The sequence below is a fragment of the Caloenas nicobarica genome, chromosome 1, assembly GCF_036013445.1.
Source record: "Caloenas nicobarica isolate bCalNic1 chromosome 1, bCalNic1.hap1, whole genome shotgun sequence".
NCBI classification, from domain to species: Eukaryota; Metazoa; Chordata; class Aves; order Columbiformes; family Columbidae; genus Caloenas; species Caloenas nicobarica.
Window position 1 is genome coordinate 151,443,979 of NC_088245.1, and position 25,619 is coordinate 151,469,597.

General features: G+C 37.1%; 1 protein-coding gene across 1 annotated transcript; it reads right to left on the minus strand.

Moving 5' to 3' along the window:
• CDC16 (cell division cycle 16) lies at positions 1-24,859 on the minus strand. Its single transcript, XM_065633150.1, has 18 exons — positions 24,724-24,859; positions 22,078-22,132; positions 21,070-21,167; positions 20,523-20,561; positions 19,595-19,735; positions 17,523-17,682; positions 16,782-16,876; positions 16,214-16,347; positions 14,431-14,510; positions 12,808-12,857; positions 12,023-12,096; positions 9,625-9,750; positions 8,667-8,819; positions 8,027-8,090; positions 6,273-6,334; positions 4,026-4,161; positions 3,043-3,133; positions 1-1,917 (listed from the first exon to the last, which is right to left on the minus strand). Exons 1-18 carry the CDS (start codon positions 24,769-24,771, stop codon positions 1,652-1,654), a joined length of 1,872 nt encoding a protein of 623 aa, XP_065489222.1. The 5' UTR covers positions 24,772-24,859; the 3' UTR covers positions 1-1,651.
• Positions 24,860-25,619: the final 760 nt, after the last annotated feature.

The following is a 25,619-nucleotide window of genomic DNA, read 5'->3' on the forward strand; positions in this document are numbered from 1 at the left end:
TAGTAGTTTATATTTTCCATTTTATGCAAAATCTATACAAAATTTAAAAAAAAAAAAAACACTCAAAAGTTTACAGCATCAGCCCGTCCTTTGATACCCATTCATCAGCAAAATTAAATGTTGCCTACCTTAAAGTTAAAAGGACCATTAATCAAGAAAGATGGACTGCTGAAAAGCAAAAATGACAACAAGGTTTCAACACAGGTACTTGGATTCAGCCCTTGCCTCTTAGTTACATAAACTGCCAAAAAAAGGTATAGGAAATATTTCATGTATCACACTAATATGTCAGGTTTTTTTATACCTTGCCCCAATAAAGTGGATGAAAATTATATCACCATAACCAAATATGTAAGTTTCAGGCTGAAAGTATAATTGAAAATAAGTGTTTACATGTTAACACACATGTACTGAGATACACTTTAGACCACTGACTAAACCAAAAATCATATTTGTATTTCATGAAAAATCTTTGCAGAAAAATTGCTAGTTCTTGAGTTCTGAAGTACTTCACATTAAATCTGGACTGATAAACTTCAGGAAATCTATTCTAAACACTAAATGCCAAAACTTAGCTGAAAGTCACAGAAGAAAATATTATGACGGCTTGTAGGATTAAGTTTTTAATTTTAAGCCCCACACAGTGACATTTGTGGGAAAAGCAAGAAGGGAAAAATTTACACAAAATACATTCAACATCCATGCTACAAAGGCAAACAGACCCGTCCTGTTTAGTGGATAGACAAATCACTGCTTCCGTTTCAGAGGCATACGCTTCACTTCTTCATTTTTCAGTGAACTAATGACATTTAAAAATACCACACTTTAGAGACTTGTGAAAACGGTGTATGTGTATTATTCAGTTAATCCTTTGCATTGACAAAACAATTGTGTGTAAAGAGAATGACTACGGTCCCTACAGTGCTACACTGTAGCTTACAACTTTATTGTAACGCTAACTGCAGGTAAGGCTGAGTTATCTTTATGTTTATGCTATTCAAGGTGGTTGTCAGCTTACCCAAAACAGTTCTTAAATGAACTTTCAGTAATACAATATAGAATAATGAGAAAGAACTGAAAATAATAACTAGGATAACGTATAACAAAGTAACATGCTTTGTCATCAATTTAATGTGTGCCAAATTTGAGTCAAATGACAGAAAACCATTGAAATTGCTCCTTAAAGGAATACATATTTATAAAGTAGCAAGTATAAAACTTCATGGATTTTTTGGTCTATTTACTAAGAAAGCATTCCTCACAGACAGGATGAGAACTCAGAAGCCACAATAATACTATATTAGACTGGCTATTTAATTTAACAACACTGCAAATGGTTCCAATGTTAAGTACTATTTTTAAACCCTCACAGTCTTACTGATGGCAGACACATGAACCAGTAAACAGTTCTAAAAAAAAAAGTGAATTTATTTTTTACTTCATCATGTATGATTCATTTTGTAGAAACAGTCCATCATGTATGCTTTTAAATGGTCCTTAAGGCAAGCATTATTTCTCTGGTGTTAAGTATAGAGTGGTAGTTTGAATTCGTATAAAAATAGCAAATTCTTGAAAGTATAACACCCTAACAAAAATGCTAAACCAAACATACTACACTTAAACAAAATGAGCTCTCTACCAGTATTTATGGTCATGTACTATGGTCTGACATCGATGTTTCTAACATCATATCACTTTCATTCATTTCAATCTCAAATGTTTCTTCCAATGGGCGACCAGCATCTGTACTTTTCCTTTCGTGTGATGTCTCTAACGTTACTATGCCACTTTCATCCAGAGTTTGTCTTTCTATGTCAAATTCTCCAAAATCCCAGGGAGGTGAAATTATGTTCTTTAATGTCTTCATAGTGTGTACATCAAAGTCGTAACATCTTAATTTGTCTTTGATCTCTGTTCCTAGAACAATAGTAAAAGCATTAGGTTGTTGCAAATAAACACTCCCAAACAATGTATCTCAAAGAAACTATAGTCCAGAAACTACCATGACTCTCTGCTTTCAGACTGACAGGGAGCTGTCGCTGGTAATGACTGAAGTTGAATAGAGTTGTTCTGAAAAAATCCAGCAGCCTCCTTCTTGAAAGAAGCACAATATACAAAGCATAACTCAGATTCAAAAGTCTGTTATGAGAAGTAATTGTCAATTCCCTTCCCAATTCTCTTAAGAGGCTTTTTTTGTTAAGTTACACACAGCATGGTTTGCATTAATGCATATCATGCAGCTGCATGGTTCTTCCAGATGTGTTAACTTGCTACATATGGAGCAAGACAATATTGAGAAGAAACATCTGCTTCAATTGTGTAAAAAATCTGCAGGAAAAGCAATAGAGCACACAGATGGCTTTAACTGGCTTCACCCTCATTAACATGCTTGACAGGACATCAACTGTGTTCATTACAGATAAATCAGTAAGTTCAATGAAGCAGAAGTATGTTGCTATAAGGTTTTTTGGGGGGCAGAAAGTTTTTAAGGAATATTTCAAAACTATGGCACTATAGTGTATTACTATTATGATGCACTTTTTTTTTTTTACCATATGCAAGCTCTATTTTTGCAGGCAGAAGAATTTATCGTATCACCAGAGTTTTGACATGGTGAAAATGCCTTATCCATCTCTCTCTACAGCAGTAGTAGCATTAGTGCTCTGATTTTCTAACTCCATATTTCTATTTTGTTTTTCCCCATTCCCTTTGGTTTCTAAGCTGCCACAAATCAATATTTTCTATGAAAGAAACCATCACCACCTCCAATGGCAAAGTGTTTCCTTTCTTATGCTGGTAAGAATTTTCTGTCATGATGGTTACAAAAAACAGTGGTCATCTGCAATTGCTGATAAGTTCTATCTCATTAAGCCATTAAAAACACCACCACCACCCCAACAACAACAAGCACACCAAACAAACTAAAACATACTCTATTTTGTAAGCTAACTAGGTAATGGTAGACAGTCTTTCTTGATGTAAGAATAAGACTCCTCTCAAAGGACTTGATGACTTTAAGAGTCACTCAAGTGAAAGACTTACCAATGTAGGCTTCTGAATCACCAATATACATTTCTATGCAATGTCCAAGCATTGTGACTGAAAATGTGTCATCTCTCCTAAGACCAAGTGCCTATTAAAAAACCAGTAAGAAGTATTTAGCAGCATATAAAACCTCTTAAATCTTAAGTCCACGATTGTTCCCAGTTTGTTGTTTTGTTACTTTACAATGCTATCATAGTCCTCACTGTAAAAGCAAAATATTGCACAACCAAAATAATACTGTCATATGAACTGGCTGAAGTAGTAAGCAAGCAAAGCACAAAAACAAAACCTGAAAAGGATATGCACACAGAGAATCATTCACAAATCATGAAATATACTAGTAAAAATAATGATTATAAAATCTGTGAGGAACTTAATTTTGTACAGCTAAGCTACAATCTATAACAAAATAGACTGAGACATGCTTAAAGTAATTACAACTGAATCTATGTAATACAAGCTTCTAGGTAAATAAAACTGCAGCTAAATTCAAGCCAATTGTCTTGACCACTGAAAATTCAACTGAGGGAAACTCACTGTTACTCTATGAAAATGTGAAATCAGCAAAACTGTTCCACAATAATAATATACAAGTGTCATACAATAAAGACAAATCTGAGACAGCAGAAAATAGCGTATCTTTAAATGTTGCACTTACTGTAAAACATGTACTTGAAGGTATAGGTTGAAAGTATTTTTGATTCTTTCAGCAGTATGAGAAGTTTAACATGTATGTGACAATTATGAAATGCAATTAATTTATAACAAAGGATTCAACTACTAAGTTTCACAAAGTAGCCATTTTTTACCAAATCAACAGAAAACTTAAGATGACTTTTCAAAAAAATTTAAGATTATAAAATAAACAATAACTTGGAGGCTGGAAAAAAATGCCATTTCTCTGTCCCAAAACCAAACCAGAATGAAACGGTAAATAACAGAATCTGTGACCAGCACTTTCATTTAAGGCAGTTACGTACCGTATGAAAATAGTCGATGGCGCTTTCAAAATTGCCCATTAGACTGTGTATGTAGCCAATGGCAGAGTAAGTAGAAGCATTTTGAGGAATGAGCACTAGAGCCTGACGATGGTATTCCAGCGCTTCTTCATATTTCCTGGTAGAAGTAAACACAGGAGGCCTATTAGTAAGCCTCAGGGTGAAAGGTGTTTTAACAGTAGTATATCAGTATTTTCCTTAGCTCAGCAGCATGCAATCTTGCAAGAACTTAAAAATTATTGCTTCATACTCTGAACATAATAGAATGCACAAAAGGTTCACGGATATTGACAATTTTCTTCCTCAACATAATTGAGAAATCACTGTTCTCCTTGTGTAGTGCAACAGCTGCTGACTGCTAGGCCCCATTTGGAGATGATCTTAGCAATTTGATACAGTAAATTGCTTTAGATGGTTAATGGTGCTCATTGTAACATTAGCTTGCTTTCTGTAGCTTTCATTTTTCTCCCCAGGGGAGTGAAGGAGCAATACCAGACTAAATCACTCATTGTTCAAAGTGAGAAAAGCTCTCTGGGCAGAAATTCCACAACCCGTGAGCACTACATACGCTGGTACTTTTGTCACTTCCATTTTGCTGCCTTCTCTATCAGAAAAGAAGGTTTACACAATTATCAGTGATTTCTTTCAAACACCAACCACCCTTTCTTTGAAAATGATCCATTAATTAGACTGCTTAATGCATTTGTTATTTTATAAAATGAGGATTAGATGTAGATTATGGCATTACTCTGAGAAATGAAATTATTACATTTGACATCTGAGTGCCAAGATAGCAATTGTCTATTCAGAAGAAATTTTAATGTCTATAGTTATAAGGAAATTATGCAAACAGCAACATATGAAGTTGTTAGAGGGCATTAAGTAATAATGGAGGCAGAAAAATTATGCAACTGTTTGCTTGCTGCACAAGACTTTCCCATTATTTGGATTTTATTTTCACTCACAGTATTTACCTGTCCAATTAACAACCACTGTATTTTAATATGCTGCTTGCAATTTCAACTGCATAATACTAATGAGTGGACACATATCCAGTAATTTTTTTTCATACTAGCAACAGCATGTATTATGAACACTAGTAAATTATTTATTATGGAGTTTTTAAAGTTATCAAAGCATATGCACAGCTGCCTAAATTCTCAACTTGATTTTCTTGAAAGATGGTTTACAAGGATGTAGAAATACATTAGGTTGGCTTTCTGAACCTCAACAAATAATACAACGTAAGTTGTCTTAAGTGTGATGTAAGCAGTTACTAATTTTTTGTAGAAATTAAAGAAGAAAAAAGAACTTATAACTGAAACAAGTATTTGGAAAAAAACCTGCAATTATACTCATTAAGAGATTCCAGAAGCAGCGCCTTTTGTTTGATCTTGGCAGAAAGGCTAACTATTACACATCCGTATGTCAGAATGAAAATGAAGACTAATTGGCCATTCAAGCCCAAAGCAATTACTACCAAAGCCAAAGCAGAAGTACAACTTATATCTACCATAATCACATTCTTATTAGCAGCTGTAAACAAAAATTACAGTGTACACCAATTGCACAATTAAAACCTTTATACTAAAAAAATATATTTATGGCACTGATTAAACAAAAGAAAACACTGGTTAAAATCAGATTAAGGTAATTAATGAGAAAACATTTCTCTATGTTAAAACTGCTAAAGCTTGCATATGTACTTTGCACTTTATTTTTCTCTTCCTAGAATGGAAATATGAAATAATAGTTCTATTCTTGAAAACCGTTAAGTAATATTTTATTGCTGTGTTAATGTCACTGAATATATCACTTCAATAAAAAAAACATAAGCACTGATCCAAGCAATTAATCAGCACAAAACCACCCTTGTTTTAATTAAATTAGAAGACATGCTCAACTATGTCAGGACTGGGACAGCAGCCAGTTCGAATTCAGACCCATAAAAGGATCTAAAAGCCCACAACCAAATTTCTGCCCAGTAAAAATCAAAAGTTAAGGAGAGGTTTTTGCATCAAGTACTTTAGCTTGCATGCAGGAAACTGGATATAAGGGGTGATTAATGGATTTACGATCACAAGCTGATTTAGTGAACCTTGTTCTTAAAAGGTGCTTCTACACTGCTCTCACATGGAATATAATCGTGATATAAATGAGAAGTAGGCCTAGAGAAAACTCATTTGTGCAGTATTCCAGATAAATGGAGCTCCAGTACTCTCTGCTTACTTGAGTTTTCTGCAGACATGTCCTAAGTTGTTCAATAAAGGCTCCCACTTATCAACTGTTACCTGCAAAATAACACAACAGTTCAGATAACTGCATCTTCCCAGATTGTAACTGAATTTTGCTTACTTTAAAAAAAAAAACCAAAAACATACAAAAGTACAAGACAATTCATTCATGACCAACAAAAATATCACAAGCATTTTCAATTATTTTCAAAACACATATTTAAGCTTGAAACATTTATTCAATAACTCATTTTTCTAATTTTCCCATTCTGCAAACCCAATTGAATTTCTTTAATGAGTCAGTGATACTGAAACTTGGATGCAAATCAAACAAATAAACTTTGTTTTCTACTTAACTAAAAATCATGTTAAGTCTCTCAGACTAGAAGCACTAAAAACCCCCCATATTACATGTTTGTAAAATAATCATAAATACTGAAGGTCTTTTAACTGTCTTCTCCATAGTTTAACTTCATCTGCTCTAAATAAATGAGCTCATTTATGAGGCACACAGGTGACAACCTGAGCCAATGTGCTTAAAACACTTTTTGCTGAAATTAAATATCATTTGGACTTGATTACATTATGAAATTGTGACTTATAACAATGTAAGAGTACCTCTGTATCTCTATTTTAGGTGTTTCCCATTCTAATTCTAAATTTCCATTTCTCTGTCTATAGATATGTTGATATTTAGTACTTCTCATGTAAGAAAAATGCCACACATAGAAGTTTGTGGCATTCACATATACAACAATACAATTTTAACTAAAACAGAACAAGAACTGTATAAACTGGTATCTGTGCAGGTTGTTTTAGTAAATGTGTGCCTTGTTGACATGAAAATTATAGTTTTTTCAGTGCTTTCCACTTTACAGAAGTGTTATTGTGCTCTAGAAGCAACTTCGTTATCTTGATCGGACATGCTTTGTTAACAATTATAGTAGCATGAGGTGGTGTCCTCGCTAACTCAGCTTAAGCTAAAAATTAAGAAAACCTATCTTAAAATTCACAATAAGCCTGTCACAAGGTGATAGTGCTTCCTTTAAGGAATCCGAAGTCACTGTAGTACAATGTGTTTCTTTAGACAAAATTATGTCACACAAAGAAAATAAATGACACTACCAATAGGTACAAACTCATTCGCGTGCCCCAGCGTTTGAGGAAGCAGGGTTGTAATGGTTGACTTTGGATTCACAAAAGCGCCTGAACTACGAGCACATTTCCTGACAAACTTTTTGCCAGGGATTACTATGGTTACTTTCAGGAAGTCAGGGAAGCGGCCCTGGGCCCATTCTCACACAGCAGCTCTAGCTGGTAGAGAGAAAACAATTCCACGCCTACAGGATTATGTCCTAACTAAAGCGAAGTTGTTCAAGAAATGGCTGACACTTAAGGTGGCAGAAACCATCTCACATGTGTACCCAGTTCTACCCTCAGGTCAAGAACCAGTGGTCTGCTAACCCCCGAGACTGAGAATGAGACCTGGATTCCACTCTCCACACTTATTTTAATTTCATATAGAAACATATTTTTCGTCTTTTCCTGTAGCACTGAAGATAATGTGTGATGATTCTCATCTAAAAACCCAACATACTCAACTACAAGTAGATGGCCCAAGTTTCAAAGTCAAATTTACATTGTATTGCTTTTATCTTAAAATAAGCACAACGTATCTTGTCACAAGATATTACAGAATTTCCTGGAGGTTTACAAATTTATGATCATGTGTGTTATTAGGAAAAATACCTCATTTCCAATAGCTTTGATTTTTTCCAGTGCATCAAGAAACCACTTTTCTGCAGTTTTCCAGCTACGAATTGAGGGGATGGGAGAAAAGTAAATTAGTGAAGAGTTTTCATTAGCAGTATGAGAAAACTGTATTGCCAGGAAAAGTTCTTTGACTTCATTTCATTGTATGAGTGAAATTAGATGTAAAAACCCAGTAATTTATGTTTGGGTATATTTTGCATGTGCTCCTAAGAGCTAATAAGACAAAGTTAAAAAAATCAAAAGCAACCAAGAATAGTCACTAAACACTTCTTATATCTTTTAGTTTTTTTCAGAACGTATTTGGAATCTCCTGAGATGACAAAACGTCTTGCTGTACAAAATTTTATAGAACATGTGCACTCGTGTGTGCAGATAGAGGCCTTTTCAAGCCATGCAACTACCCAATGACAGGAACACAGAAGATAATAATCAAGCTCTGTATGTTCCTCTTTGAATCTTAAGCAACAAAGAACAATGTAGAAAGCAAGGGTTTAGGATAAACACCACCTAAACCAGAACCAAAAGAAACTAGAGTTCAATGTAAGTACTTCAGTTGATATATTGGCACATTACGCTTCAGAACAATCCAGTATTTAGTCCTATTTTGCAAGCTTACTCTCCATTTTGAAATGCAACCACTCCGACTTCATGCATAACAAAAGGATCTTCAGGTGCAATGCTTAAAGCTTGGCTGAAAAACCTTTCAGCTAACTTTGAGTTGTTGGTCAAACCATATTCCAGTCCAATATAGAGCATCGGCAAATGACACCTAAAAAATAAAAACCCACAAAAAACCAAACATGCGCTTATCAGAAATCGCATCACAAACTATAAAGAGATGCCAACTGTGTTTATATTTGTTTATGTTTATCCAAGCAACAGCTGATTTCAATGGACTATTAACCTAATGAGCAGTTTAAAAGACTTCACGTCTTTGTCAGTTATTGACAAGAATTTGAACTCCAATATGTAATTGTAACCTGCTCTGGAATTACACGTATTTTCTCAGTGCCTAAATTAGTTACGAGGGTGTTTTTTTGTAGTTTCCTTCATACATTTCATTTACAAATAGAATATGGAAGTAGTAATAATTAAAGGGATTACATTTACCAAACGCTACTGTGTATTGTATTTGTATTTATTGTATAATAATATATTAAAAATAATACTGTATTGTATTTACCAATACAATAGTTTTATACGAAATTTGACATGATTAGTCCACTACTCGTTTTACAACCTCTACAGCATGAAACGGCTGTTCAAGGCATTACTATACGGCAGTTTATGACCTGGTATGACAAACATGATTCACAAATTTCAGAGAACTTTCAGGTAGAACATAGATTACCTAAATATAAATCTTAACTTTAGAACGTTAGAAAAATCACAACAGTAATCACAAATAGTGCAGTTAAATGTAGATTATGAAATTTTAATTTTTCTTTTCTCCTTCGCTCTCTAACAATTAATTGCTGCAAATGTATTCCTACGGTTTAAAGGGATATAGGTTGATATTCTACACTACTTATGGATTAAAATTAATTTTTCTGAATATGACTTTTTTGACATACCCTTTCATGAGCTGTGCCGCTGTGAAGTATGCAGCCATTGCTTGGTCATGCTCACTCTCAACTGCAAATGAATGTCCATATGCTATCCACGCAGGTCCGTAGGTTCTCTCAAGTGTAGTAGCTTTGCTAAAAACAAGAGCAAGTCACAAGCAAACACATCTGAAATTAAATTTCATCTGCTTCAGAAACCACTTACATAGCAATACTATGAGACATAGTTAGGTATCTATTAAGATAATCTTCTGTAACGATCATTGGTAAACAAAGTTAATTGTAAAAGTTCAATCTATTTAGCACTTAAAATTATCACACATTCATTGTATTATTTCTGTTGCTGTTCATGGACAACAGGAATTGTTTGATATTACTAAACAAACAAAGGTATAATAGATTAATTGGGCAAAATTCAGAAAACCTTAGTAGTGATTCATATTGTATTGCAAAATTCTAGCTATACATTTAAAAATAAATATATTCTAGCAAATATAAGTTTCACAAGCAGGATGTGAAAATACCAAATGAACTCTTAGATTGAACCGTGCATTTAAGTCCTGCTATATAATTGTAGTAGCCTTAATGAAGACAAGAGTATTTATTTCTCGTATTGCAAACAGTTGCCGTGCATCAGAGAGGATGACAAAACATCACTCAAGCCCTGACCTGAAGACCGCTACCTGCAAGTCTTTACAGAATGACAGACTTGACAGGAACATTAGAAATCTCCGTAGGGTATTTCCTCTGTCTGAAGGCAAGGGCCTTCATAACCAAACAGGTCACGACAGATGTGCTCGATCTTTTCTTAAAAGCTTCTGACATGGAGATTGCACATGTTCCACAAGCAATCTATGCTATTGCTTAGCTATCCTCAAACATTTCACTCTTTCTTAGCGTTTAATCTAAATCTTGTTTTTCCACAGTTAAACTCTTTATTTCTCATCACAGATCTTAGAGAACAGTTTGTTCTCTGTCTCCTGGGACAAAACTTCCAATATTTGAACATTTGCATCTTCCTGTTCCACATCCTAGACAGCTTCAATCACTTCAAAAATTTTCCTCATTGGCCACCTCTCCAGAATGCTCATTTAACTGCCTTCTCTTGAATTCAACTGTCTCACATCCATCTTGAGTTCTCCACAGACGTTGTCTTGTCAACAGCAACACATTACAATATTATTACATAAGATGTATTATATTCTATCACAAATTTTGTTTTCCTAACTGGTGCTGAGATGAGATAAGCCCTTTGCAAGATGTGAAGGATGCAGATGGCTCCTTCTGGAGCAACCAGAATGATATTTCCTTTACGTGCTACAGAGCACTGCCCAGCTGTGCCTTCTGTCCTGTTGAGCATGCTCCAGCATGATGTCCTGTGACTCCAAAACAATGATATGGGAGCTTGTGTTTTCACCTGTGGTATCTCCAGGTCCTTTTCTAAAAATTACTGCCTAGCCCACAGTTGTCCCTAGCCTTGTAGTTGTACACTATCATTCTTGTCCAAAAAATCTGGGCATCTTATTACTATTTCACTTTTACCAGACCTTTTTTCCTCTTTACCAGAACTACCCTGAGAATTCTGATGCTTCTCCCCCGCCCCACACCCCATCCCCTACCAACACATCTATAGACCCTGCCTGGCTAGGAATGCTTACAGATTTAATAAAGTTGATCTTTATTTTCCCACCAAAACCACTCAGGACAGCTTCTTGAAGAATTTCACAGTAGTACTTGCCAGGAATTTAAGTAGTTTACTCATAATAACCAGGCATTTAAACAGTCTAGATGACTAACCTGTCTTTACATGTATAGTCTCTAAAGGTCTTGAGAAGAAACATGAAAGCCTTGCAGGTTGATTTAAGCCTTCTCAGTTTAAGCTCACAGCACCCAAACAAATGCCCTACTTCACAGCAAGGTCCTGCTCCCCAGTGCTGATAATCAATATACATACAGAAAAAGCACTGGACTGACTGACCCACCTAAAAAGTCCAAGGCTATTTGTGCAAAGAAAGAACTAGACAGATAGAAAATTCTGACACTTGGCTAACTCTTCCCTTTGAGATCTGAAACCTGAGCCTGGGAGCATGCTAAGAAGGACGGCTTGACTACCCAGCTGTAGTTGACTGGGCAGCATAAGCAAACGCAGGGACTGCTCCTGCGCGTAACAGCCAGGTGACTGCCAAAGGAGATGCCACCTAAGTCTGTATGTCATTTTCAAAGTATCTAGAAGGCTGAGGTCTAAATCGCTGTACCAAAAAATGGGCGTCAACAAATGGAATATTTTAGCGGTAACCAGCTTATCGTGGCTTCTGTTTAATTTATGAGCTTACACACAATCGTGAACATTACATATTTATTTAGCAAGTCAGCAACGGATTCACTAAGGAAAACAAAAAAATTTTACCTGAGATATCTTCTGGCATGTTCATTTTTGTGGCCAACCATGAGATAATAGCATCCTACTGCAAACCATGACACCTACACATTAAAATCAAAACAGAATATTATTAGATATATCACACTGATTTTAGTGAAACATCACCATAGGTGATGCACAACAGAGGAACAGGTAATTAGAGAAGTTAGGAACATTTTCACTGAAATTACAGTCAGCTTGTCAAATTATTCGCTATTACAGATAGGCTAGAACTGCTGGCATGTACTTATCTAACTGGCTTTGTTCAACCTCATGAAGAGAGAGCTAAATGGAAAGCTTATTGCCATCTTCAATTATCTAATGGTAGGGAACACAAAAAACAGAGTCAGACTCTTCTCAGAGGTGCAGTGACAGGTTGGGAGACAATGGGTACAAGCTGCAACATGGGAAATTCAGACCAAATAACAGGAAAACAATTTTCACTATGAAGGTGACCAAATATTGGAAAATTCTGCTCAGAGAGGGATATACATTTATTACTTCAGCATTTGTTTTAAATTATTATTCAAAGTGAGTACCTCACATTGAATACTTCACACTGAATATATCTTACAAGTACTTTGTTTTTAAAAAAAGAAACTTGGTAGAAGAAAATTAAAATCCACAGAAAATAAAAGGAGGGAACCACTTTTACTAGCTCCATCCAGAAACAGATTTTGAGTTCTATTGCTCAAACTGATTATTAACACTACAACTTTCATGTGCTTTCACCTAGAAAAACTACCTGGTAATGAAGGCTTAGAACAACTTACAGGATTATTTGGGTACAAGTCCACCAGTTTGTGAGAAAGATAGAAAAGCTCTATATAGTGCGGAAAAAAAACCAGAAAACAAAATTAAAATATGCTAAAACATTGAGATATTTCAAGCTCTTTAGCTTTCTACACAAAATATCCAGAACATCTAGCGTTATTAATGTACAAATAAACAAAATATTTTCTGTTTAGCATTAATGCTTCAAACTGCCTCAAAATAGATTCAATTTTGCAATTAAGTAAAACAAACAAACCCAGCCCATAAGTCTTCACAGGACATAAACAAGCAGCTACACATCCCACCCATTAAGAATTCTGCAACGACTCGCGTCATTAACATACATTAAAATAAGCACCTGTAGCATTACACTTGAATGTATGTTGTCAAGGTAAAACACTATTGAAATTCCTACATCTAAGTGGCAAAACGTGCTGGCTAGATCAATTTCAAAGTAGAGTCCTGTGCATTAATAAGCTGAAAACAGGACAAAAGCAAATAAATTATTCTATTTGTGGAATAATTCTAAGTGATTACTTTTCTAATAAAAGTAATAATTCTAGTTATAGAATAACTAACTACAGATTTTCTAGTAACAGTGGCAGTAATCAGACATAGGATAACAATTCTACTGCCTATGCGATTTCAAAAGAAATAGCATTAGAGTACATAAAATTGCTATTTCTTCAGAGTACAGTGCTCTTAAATTGATCGGTTTGTCCTGGAGTACTTTGCATCAATTCTTGGCTTCAGAAAAATCAAATATGAAAACTGGCTTACAAAATACCAACTTTTTTTACAAAATGCTTCTCAAGACAGACTTAGAAGAAAAATCAGAGTACTGTCCACCTTTTCAGATGTAGTTAACTGTAAAGTAACTGAAAAGTACATTTATTAAACATTGAGAAGTACTAGTACACCTAATGACCTATTTGTGTACATACAATGCACCATCCTTTGAGAGACTGCAATTCATATGAGCTCCTTATTGTATTTTCCAATTGCTTTTAAAGACATTCAAACTCCTCACTTGATTTGGATGTTTATATGCAGTCTGAAATGAGAAAAAGCCATCCCAGCTGCAAGTCAGCTATTCTTGTCATTCCAAAGGTGCTGCACGATTATTAACTTGTTTGAACTAAAGGGAGGACTTCACAACAGCAAAGACAAGGAGAGTCTAGAATTTTTTGTAATATGGAAAAAGCATGTCTGCCTAAGCATACACACTGCCAAAGAGTTCCTTCTAGGTTAAAGTAAGATATTTTATTGTGTTGTTGAGCAGAAAAAGTACATCTAGGTACCCTAGGAAGACCACTCAAACCAGAAATCAAACAACAGAAATAAAGCAGTGTAGCTCACTGACTTTCTGGCAACATAGCCCAGTTGTTAGATCATGAATATATACAGACCCTTTGCACAACTACTTCCCCAGCCCCACTGTCAGCTCTGAAACTCCCTTCTTTACCAGTTACCATCGTTTTCTTGAAGCTGCATGTAGGAAGAAAAATACGTTATTTTTTCAAAAAGTATACAAGGGAGGGGTTCTTGGCATCCTTCACTATTGTTTAAAACTAGAGCTTTACAATCTTCTTTTGACTCATATTAAATGTTGTATATCTTACCATTCGCTTTATTAAGCTCCACAAGTGTCCCAATATGCACAGGCAAACAATTTGCATGGAAAGGATCTTTTTCCATCACTCTAAAAAAATAAACAAAAAAAATCTACTATGCATATTTCAAAAGCTTTAATGTGTTATAAGAAAGCTGCTTTTATAATGTGTAATTTTCAAGTTAATTAACACTTTGGGCATCAGAAAACTATTTGTGACTAGAAGGTAACTATTAATAGCATAATAAAGGCTATGTCGTGACCAGAAAAACAACTATTAATTTAGCTTAACAGAAGAGGATAACAGAAAATTCTGGCAACCTGAATATACAATCAGAAAACCAGAATGCAATACACATTTGTTCACAGGTTATTTGAAATTTAACCAGCAAACAACTTTCTGTTCATCTTTTCCATACATTTGACAGCAACTTTCAAGCAATAGTTCTCACCTTTCCTGATCTTAACACTTAGCAGTATGCCTCAGAAAACATATTTAGCTCAGTTTTAAATTTTTACTTCCTGGTGTATTTAGAAATTGAAGATAGTCTCACAGACAACAGACTGTGGGCAGAACATGGCCCATAGGCACGTGTCCTTTTTGTAAGCACTAGCATTTGGTAAACTAAGCACCGGAAAAAAAAAAAAGTCTTGAAATCTATTCACTGAATCTCTTAAATCAGACATACAACAGCATGTCTCCATTCTCTGAAAAGTACACCTTGAAATAGTTAAAAGTTTAGATGACATTTTTTAAGTAGTTGAAAGTATTTCAAATAAAAGTATAAAAGAACACATAAACAAATATATTATGTGGTCTCTTGAACACAATCTAAAACTTTGAAATCATATGGACTTCTCAGACTCTCACTTCCAAGCTCCAGCATCTGTGATAGTCTCCCTAGGAGACATTCATTCTTGCCACTTTCTGCTAGACAAGATGTGGCAATTATGTTTGAGAAACAAAGATGCAATAGTATAATTTTATGGACTCAGTTGGAGTGATTTATTTCAACAGGATCATGATTTTACTCAGATGTCTAAATTCAATGTAACTGTCAGCATTCTCTACAGCCTTTCCAGAAAATCTTGCCTGTACTGTACTCCATGGGATATTCTACATAGTGATGGCTTGCTTCAGCTAAGAAAAAACTGTACTATTAAAAAACAAAACAAAACAAAACACCAAAAAACCCACACCTTCTATTTTATACTACTAATATTCTGAGTCCATGCAGTACCTACACAAAAACACAGTTTTCTTAAAAAGGTAATTGTCAGACCAGCTCCACACAGCCATGTGCTCAAATTTACAGCAGCTGAGAACAATCCACATTGTTCTGACCCATCTGACAACTGAGCAGCCAGTGTACACCTGGGCTACGTAACAACTGAGACACAATACTTGGCACATCAAAATTGACTTTTAATCAGCCAGATAAATCATACTTCCTAACTAAGCAACTGATACAAAGCTGTCTGTTCTGAAGGCCAAACAAGAAGCAGGCAGGAAACACACAGAACTAAGGGTACCAGAGAAAGGAAGGGGATAGATGAAGGGAAGTGCAACACAGTCCTCTTTAACTGCAGTTTTGCTTTGGATATCTCTGCTACATATCATAAAAATAATGTGTCTTGCCACACGCAAACTACACATTTTAAATACCTGAAGCTTTCTATCAAACTATTATGTATGCCAGTTCACTGAACAATTATATTCACTGTAAGTCCAGGCATAATTATTATGCTTCACCACACGAGAAAAAACCCTCGAAGTTGCTTTCTATACTTACACAGAAGTAAGCTTGTAACACATCTTGAAATCACAGTTATAGTAATGTCTTTCAGCTAACGATACTACCACATCTAGGTTTTCCTGAAGACCATCTACTGATTCAGGAATCACTGTTTCACTGGGTTTATTATACTGAAAGACAAAAGAAACAACAACCAAGCTAAAAACCAGATCATAAGTATTAATATTTTTAGTTCTAAAAGAATACTTAAGAAGCACTAAGCTTCTTAGAATTCTTAGGTTTAAACTGAAATTCCCAAAAACATATTTTGCGTACATTACTAACATTCTTTTTTTCCCCACCTAGAAGTTTGTCAATAGAAAAAGCACAAATAAATAAATAAATCAGAATTTCAAGTTGTCACCATACCAGAATACAAGTTTATACAAAACTGTTACACTACTCCCATACAGTGATATCTACTGCATCATAAATTTTAAAATAACCAAAACTACAAAGCTCTTATTTATTCCAATGTTCAGAATAAATGGAATCCAAGAAAATTTACATGTGAAGTCAAGACTTTCAATCAACTACCCAGCTTTTTAGGCATTTTGAGGTTTACCTTTTTCAACTTATTCTCAAATAAAAAGTGAAGCAATTCTTGTTCTTCTTCTGTACATTGTCTACTAAGAGGTAGAGATTCAAGAAGTTCTTTTTCTATGTGAATTTAAAAAAAATGAAGTGGTCATATTACAGAACAAATAGCAAGATCCAACATTTCTAGAACTTCGAGATGCAAAGAATTTTATGATGCTTATCCTAAAACTACAAGGAAGATAACAGTACAGAAACGCTACAACAGATAATACTACTGATTATGAAAGTAATGATTGAATTCTTAGTCTTTCCTTCTACACTTTTAAATAAAATGTAACAAAGACAACAAAAAACCCCACTATTTTTATTTACATGTCAATTTTTATCACTCAGAATGCTATATTAAACAATGCCTACTATAAGTAAGCAAACATCAGTAGGGTTTCATGGATTCAATGGCTGTGAAGTTGAGAACACAGGAAAAAGATTGTTTAGACTGGGCAAACAGCATGTGAGGTTCCGGAGCTAATATGACTAACAGGATGGTTGGATTACTTTGTTTCTTTTAATTTTTAGTATTGCAAGATCGAAAAATAAAGTTCAAATGTAAATTTGAGCAGATTATTATTTTCACTCATTTCATACATTTTCTCTTAACATCTTAAAGTCGGTTACTTGTAGTATTCCTTTAATTTTTATCCAGAAAAAAGTCATATTGAGAAAGCAGCTAAATTCTACTTGTATTTGAGAACATCGCAATCCAGACCTTCTTGTGCCGTCAGCATGTGATGCGATGTTAAGAGATCAAATGCTTCAAAGCAGTAAACGTCAAGCTTCAAGGCCTCTTTGTAGCTGTATGTTGCCAGGGTTCTGTTATCCAGAGCATCGTAGATCTTCCCTCGCAAAAGGCATATGGAGCTCCTGATCTGGTGGAAAACCAGGGTTGGAGGTCAAAGACTGAATCAATGTTTGCAATTTGGTTTTGAGCAGAAATCAAATGGGCTCCCTGGAAAGTAAAAAGCATTTCATATACGATGGAACCTAGTTTTCTAGTGCTGTCTCTAAAATAAAATGTTGTCTCTACTCGCTAAAAATAATAATAATAATTTTTTAAAAATCTAATGAATGCTCTCTAAGGTTATCTACTGCCAAATGAACAAGTGCTTGAAATAACTAGAGGAAAGATAGAGTTTATTATTTCTACTTCTGGCATCCAGCTCTCTGATTTAAGTTGTAAGCTATTTACACTAATTTCCCTTGACAGTCAATATAGGGAAATTGTCACTTCCTAAGGTGATTCCCCTCTTTGTTGACTATTAAACCACATATTTCAGGCAAGACAAGAATGACCGCAGTAGAGACGAAAAAGGCCAAATCAATGGACACAACTACTTTGAGCAGAAAAATATACCCTTCTTTTCAACACGAGTCATAGATGTTTCAGAAACAACAGTAGCAAAAGATCATTATTACCATAAAGTTGTGGTAAGATGTATAACGACTGTCATGTTCTTTCACAACTCCATAGCTCGGGTGTTCAATTCAGTCAGAAGGCAACAGATGTGTCAGCAAGATGCTTTGAGGAATTTAACACATGACGCATCTGTATTATCAGACTAAACAGAGCGACCCACCCCCTCAGGAGACTGCACACGAGGAACAGCACAGCTGCATTAGCAACTGAAAAATCCTGCGGCTGCTAAAGTGGTAATAGCGTTACCAGTTCAGAGACGAGTCATTCTTGCTCTGGAACTAAACAAATTGAGTTTGAAAAGCCATAATCCTAAAGAGGAATTTGATTTAAAATTTCTTGTAGCAGTGCTCACTTCAGAAGTTCTCTCCTTTGGCAAACCAAACCCATCCTCATGTTGGTGAACTACATTATCACAAGCATTTGTGAAGGTCAGGACTGATGAAGTCAAGTTTTTTGGCTGGGCTGTTTTTCAGTCAAAATAGTTTCCCAAATTAGTTCAATAATTACCCACCCAAACACTTGGACCAAAGTACCATGGAACAGGGGGCAGGAATGAACAGCCAAAGCTGAGGACTTCTTCCTTTGCTTGCAGTGGTAGCTTAAATGTTCTCATTAAAGTGCACCGCAGTAACTCAGTCTAATTCACTTCTCCCTTAAGCCCATTAATACCAGCATTCAAAATCCATTCACATTTAACCCATTTTGGTACTTCAGTCTTACAGGGAAAATGCCATCTGTCAATCACCTTCACTGTAGTTTCAGCTAATACACTTCAATTTATAACTCCAAAAGTAAAGACTCTTCAGCCTACACGTGGTACTGATCCCTTTTAGCTGTGTGCCTGTACAGAATCCTTTCACTGAGCTTCAAGAACTTCCTTCACATCACATGATTTTCAAGTGTGAACAAAAAGTGTCCCACTGAGAAGAACACATGAGCAATTACAGAAATATTTAATTAAAAACATCTGGAGGAGAAGAAAACTTGCTCTGTAATCTCATAACCTGCAGCCCAACTGAAAGAATTGTTAGTTTATATTATAAAGACTGAAAATGCAGTGTAGAGCTAAAAGACTCTAAAAACCAATGCTAGATCATGAACTTCCTGGAAAGTGTCTACAAATAATTTATGGGAAGTTGCTGAAAAGCACCCTTCATTTTTGCAAACCAAGTTATTTTCATACAAGCAACCTAACATGACTTCTCACTGAAAGGAGAACAATTCAGCATGTTTGAAAATTATGTTATCCAAAAAAAGAAAGCTTAAACCCAGTTTCAGATTCATACAGCTGTAAAATCACTTTCTGACTTCACACTGTTTTTAAACAAATATTTTTATAACTGAGAAAAAAAAATGTCACTCACAGAGGATTGTGACATCTCCCAGTCTGTGGTAGAGTCTTTTAATCCACTTTCATCCTTGAAGTACTTTTCAAAAAGTCTTTTGTTGATTGGCTCTTCCATATCAAGAATATCCAGGGCCTGCTGATGTTCTTTTGCAGCATACTAGCCAAACACGTGCATGTAAAAAACAAGGTTGGGATTTGAAACATCTGTACATAAAGTACCAACAAACAGTGTCACATTTCAAAGGCACAGACTGTAACAACTAGTGATTATCAGCAGCTTTTTCATGCAGGCATATTATTATTTGGACATATGTCATTTTACAATCGCAGCCTACTATTTCACTAGTCATCTATAATATGCAAAAAATTATAACATTAACATCCGCAGAAAAATTATTGAGCATTATGCAACCACAGAAGCAGATATACTACTAAAATAGTTAATACAAGTTTTAATAAAATTATCTTATTCTATAAACAGCACATTATTCCAAATTTCTGTATTTAATCTACCAATTGATTCAGTTTTTCTGCGAAAGCACTGCATTTTACTATTTATGTATCTCATTTTATACTGAAGTATAAAGCTTCTAACTATATTTATACAACCATAAGTCACATCTTCTCTGGTCAGACTACAACCAACCAATTAAAAATGCAAACATGAAGACATGAGACAAAAATGGTTCACATTCTTTCCATACAAAAGATCAGAGGAGTATTTTTTGTCCTGGAAAAAAAGGTTGGTTGGATTTCTTCAGAAGAGTATCACAGTGGATACTGAAGTGACCATACTGAAGATTAAAAAATTAAATCAACTATCACAAATTTTAAACCTGTTATTCCAATGGATACACACACTACGCCTTTCAGGTACCTAACCTTCACAGGATCTCTTTTATTTAATTTGGTTTTTTCCTATAGAAGTTAGAACATGTACTCACATGACATCTAGCTGCAAGGTAGCGACACGCTTCATATAACTGAAAAAGAAGATTCATATATGCTAGTTATAAAGAGAAAGTGCATTTACTTACATTGCTAGACTCCATTTTGCCCTCTCCTTTCTCAGTGGTACAGCTTCATCACCCATCTCACCTCCAAAAATCTTTCCTGACCAAAATGGCTAGGCCTGTAACACCTTCTCTACTATTAAACTCACAAAAGACACTCACTTCACCCTTGCCTTCACTACTCATTATCAGAGTGGAAGAACAATTTAAACAACTACACCTGAAGTGCCACTCCAACTTCCCATACATGCTGCAGTTACATCCTTGGACCCCTTCTCTTTCTTGTGACCCACCCTGGGGACAATAGTTTCAATCAGGCCTATTGAACACAGGGCTATACTTGGTTTGGATAAATTACATTATGAAGGGTTTTTAATTGCTTTTCCCATAAACCTTATCCTCTGATGGTGAAGAAGTCACTGTGGTTAGCAGCAGAGGTTTAAATGTGGAATAACAGTCTTTGACTAAAATGACTTACCTTATCCAACTTACGCGATCGAAGGGCATGTGCTGCTCTGTGATACTGAGCTGTCAGATAAAGACATTGGGCCAACCAGTAGATATCCTGTGGTTCCTCTAAAATAACAGAACAAATTAGAAACCATTCATTTATAATATATCTTTAAACACTTTCATACAGAAGATTCACTTTGCTTCACTAGAAAAGTATTTTTACCCTATTCTAGCATCCTATTGAACTACAAAGTTTTATTTTATATATACATATATATATATGTATAAACAACTTACAATATCTATCAGTGAGAGAATAATCCCATTTTAACTTCAAAGACATCAGACAGTGCACTGGACAGTGAATACAAAGAATCTCATACTGGAAGTGTGTCATGAGAAGGGGACAACAGTGATACAGATCTAAAAAAAGTAGCAGCTGTAGGTTACCCTGCCCTTGCACATATGACAGAAAAAACCAAAACAAAACAGAATTGTCTCTCTCATAAAAGATCAGTGGGAACCTAATAGTAGTGACAGTGAAAGCATTAGACTTCTGCAGCTTGAAGTTACGACTACAGAACCACAGCTCAGTACTCTCCTACTTCATTGGCAACCAAAGCTTTTGTGGGATCAAGGCCCTAGAACAATTTAAAGTGTAAATGGACCACAGCTGTAGGCGGACATAGGCTACCAGCACCAAATCCCTCTGTAAACACACATTCTATTTGTCACTCAGAGCAGCAGTGAATCCTATAGGAAACCACCATTGTCTCTCACAGCTCGCTCTTTGTTTTGTCTCTTAAGGCAGGCAAACCTCAGGGTTTGGCCAAACATTAATTTTAACACAAAGTTCAAAAGGGAAGGAATATTGGCCCCACTCTATTTGGAAAAAATGGCGTTCCAAAGATCACAGAAATGCACTTACACCAACCCCAAAACTTCAACATCTGGCCCCACAGCTTAAAAAAAAAAAAAAACCAAAACCAACACAAAACACAACACAAGAACAACGTAAAAAGCGACTACTTACCATGAGACAGTGAAGCTACTTTGTCTGCCCAAAACAGGGCACTTTGATACTGCTGCTGTAAAAGCATGATAGAAATAATTAGTATTTATTTCTGGTTAGCTGTCCTGGATTATTTTGAAACATACTGTACATCATTCACATTTAATATCTTATGCATGTAGTCTCTAATGAACAGCAGTTCACACTTGAGATCTTTATAAGTTCAAAAAACTGTAACTTCTAAAGGATATCAAAAAGAAATGTGAGGTGGGGTGGTTTGTTTATTTTCAATAAAATGCAGGTATCTTTGACCAAAAGGTATGCACTACTTAAGTATGGGAACAGGTTATCAGTTGGTTTGCTATCACTGAAAAAGTAGCACAAATCCCCTCACTACAGTTAAAAAATGCTGTATTTTAGAAGAAAGATAATACTATATTTAAAAAAAAAAAAAGACAGACACGAGTTACTTCAGGAAACTTTTAGCAGCACCATCACTGATTAAGAACTTTTCATTCTCCAGGCAATATGCTTTAACCTTACACAAACCACAGTCCCTCTGTGAAATTCCCCATATCTTTGGATACAGTTTGACTGTTAAGTCTGCAGTTCAGGAGAAGCGGGTGAAACAGAGAAGGCCAGTGGCAACTACAGATCCGACAGAAGCAGAGTTTGCAGGTACACCCCATTAATGCAGCTAAGGTTGCCATCAGATTTGGAGTGCTAGGCAAAACCTCATAGAACTGGCTGGAATTATTCTCCAAGAAGATCAGGAGGGGCTGCTGTTGTTCCTTTTTAGCCTTTTCTGTGCTATCAGTTACAAAACGATTCTCTGGATCTGCTGGACAATTAACAGATATTTTGCCGTTGCAAGGACTTGCAATACTAGAAAAGCCTTGATCGCTTTTGCCCTTTCCTGTAACATTAGAGTTGTGGAGTTTGTTTGCAATCTCAGAGACTGTTTCATGCTTTTGGAGCAGAGGTTTGGTAGACTTTTCCAAAATGCACATTGATGGTATTCTAGTCATCGCAAAGCACAACGCTCCATGACCTAAATGGTCTCTTCTACCCTGTGCTCCCATAATTCCTATTTGGTGGGGATTAGGAACACCCAGCAAATTTGCCAAGAAAATAGTCTGCTTTCAATCTGCACTCCCAGGAAAAGCAAGCAAGAAAAAAAAAAAAAACACAAAAAAACACCCCAAAAACAAACCCCCCAAAACCAAGCAAACAAACAAAAAACCCCAAAACCAAACAAAACAAAAACACATAAAAACCCAACCAAACACAACAACAAAAACTACCACCAAAACTCCACAACAAAACAATAAAACACAACAAACCAAATACCCACATATCTTACAGCTACAAGATGTCTACAATAACTGTGGTTTAAATATATCTCTTAACGCCACAATAAAGGGCATAATCCAGGCCTACAGAGCACTATACAGTACTATAAGCTGACTATACTACCCAGGGCAGCAGTCCCATATTCCTCCCGATTCTGCCTTCCTCAGAACTGCGCAAGTGTCTATACAGCTGTGTGGCAAAGCAGCTTGGTGAACCAGATTAACTCAAAGGAGTACAGCAAAACAACACAATAAAATCCACTAAATTAACATAGGTCCACAATCAACGTCCCTGTAAGATTTGCTGGCCACACACACAAATGTTTGTGATAACTGAAGGGATGAGTTTCTCCCAGCAGCGATGCCAGTATGAAGTATTTGAACTAGAAACAGAGCAGAGCAGTTTCATGCTATACTTAAACTAATTAATTCATGCATTTTTCCTGGTTTCTGTTGTTGTTTGCCCTGCAGCAACACAATTGCTGAATCCATCAACAAATGAAAACAAGCCTGCTTTTCTTACAGCAGTCTACAGAGCTGTACATGGTGGGCATCTATAAACAACAGGTATAAAATCATGGAATGTCCCGAGTTGGAATGGACCCACAAGGATCGAGTCCAACTCCTGTCCCTGCACAGGACAACCCCACAGGTCACACCATGTGTCTGAGGGCTTGTCCAGTCTCTGCTTGAACACTGTCAGGCTTGGGGCCGTGACACCTCCCTGGGGAGCCTGTTCCAGTGTCCACCACCCTCTGGGGGAAGAACCTTTTCCTAATGTCCAACATAAACCTCCTCTGGCACATCTTCCTGCCATTCCCTCGGGTCCTGTCAGTGGTCACTAAAGAGAAGAGATCGGCTCCGACCCCACCTCCTCCCCTTGTGAGGCAGCTGGAGCCGCCAGGAGGTCTCCCCTCAGATTCCTCTTCTCCAGGCTGAACAAACCATAAGCACGGCCCAACTTGCACAGCCTGTGCGGGAGGGGTGTTGCAAACACGCCCTCGCTACACAGCGGCCCCCCAGCGGCCGTTCCCCGTCCTCCACAGGATGAAGACCCCAGGAGAACCCCCCTCACACTGGGGGAGGCCGCAGGCCCCGGCTCTCAGCCGAGACCGCCCCGGCGGCGCTTCCGGCCCCACCGCGCCCGCCTTCTCCCGAGGAAACGGGGAATTATTTCAAAATTAACACCCCCTCCCCGATTACAGAGGCTGGCAGCCGCTTCGCATCCCCCACCCACCACTCCCGGGCCTCCTTCCCCCCGGGAGCCGGGCCGTGAAGGGCTTTGGTTCGGGGAAAGACAGCAAACGCGCCTCACCTGGTCGATGTACTGCCGCACCCGCTTCCTCAGCCGCTCCAGGTTCATCCTCCCGCGCGGTCTGTGGCTGAGGCGGCCCCGGCGCCGAGCCCGCCGCGCTGGGAGCGCTGGTGCCTGCGCCGCCGAACCGCCCTGCCCGCCGGTGCCCCGCTCAAACCCGCCCCCCGTCCCTCTGCCCTCCCCCCCGGAAACAGCGCCCCGAGCGCAGCGTTCCGGCAGCGCCGGCTGGGCCCCCTTCACAGAATCACAGAATGTTGGGGATTGGAAGGGACCTCGAAAGATCATCCAGTCCAATCCCCCCGCCGGAGCAGGAACACCTAGGTGAGGTTACACAGGAAGGTGTCCAGGCGGGTTTTGAATGTCTCCAGAGAAGGAGACTCCACAACCTCCCTGGGCAGCCTGTTCCAGTGCTCTGGCACCCTGAGAAGAAGTTTCTTCTCAAATTTAAGTGGAACCTCCTGTGTTCCAGTTTGTACCCATTGCCCCTTGTCCTATCCTTGGTTGTCACCGAGAAGAGCCTGGCTGCATCCTTGTGACACTCACCCTTTACATATTTATAAACATTAATGAGGTCACCCCTCAGTCTCTTCCAAGCTAAGGAGACCCAGTTCCCTCAGCCTTTCCTCATAAGGGAGATGCTCCACTCCCTTCATCATCTTTGTGGCCCTGCGCTGGACTCTCTCCAGCAGTTCCCTGTCCTTGAACTGAGGGGCCCAGAACTGGACACAACAATCCAGATGCGGTCTCACCAGGGCAGAGTAGAGGGGAAGGAGAAGGTCTGTTAACCCCTTCCCCCCACCTGAATAAAATTATTCTGAGACTTTCCTCTGCAGTCCGCCCCCACCCACTAATAAATTTATTCTGAGGCTTTTCTCTGCAGTTTTGTCTCTGTGGAG

Coding starts and splice junctions, on each gene's coding strand:
- CDC16 (XM_065633150.1), bottom strand. CDS start 24,771: ATGAACCTGGAGCGGCTGAGGAAGCGGGTGCGGCAGTACATCGACCAG. Junction 20,562..21,069: donor GATCGCGTAAGTTGGATAAG/GTAAGTCATTTT, acceptor CTTCTTTTTCAG/TTATATGAAGCGTGTCGCTA. Junction 19,736..20,522: donor ACCTTGCAGCTAGATGTCAT/GTGAGTACATGT, acceptor GTGTTTGGCTAG/TATGCTGCAAAAGAACATCA.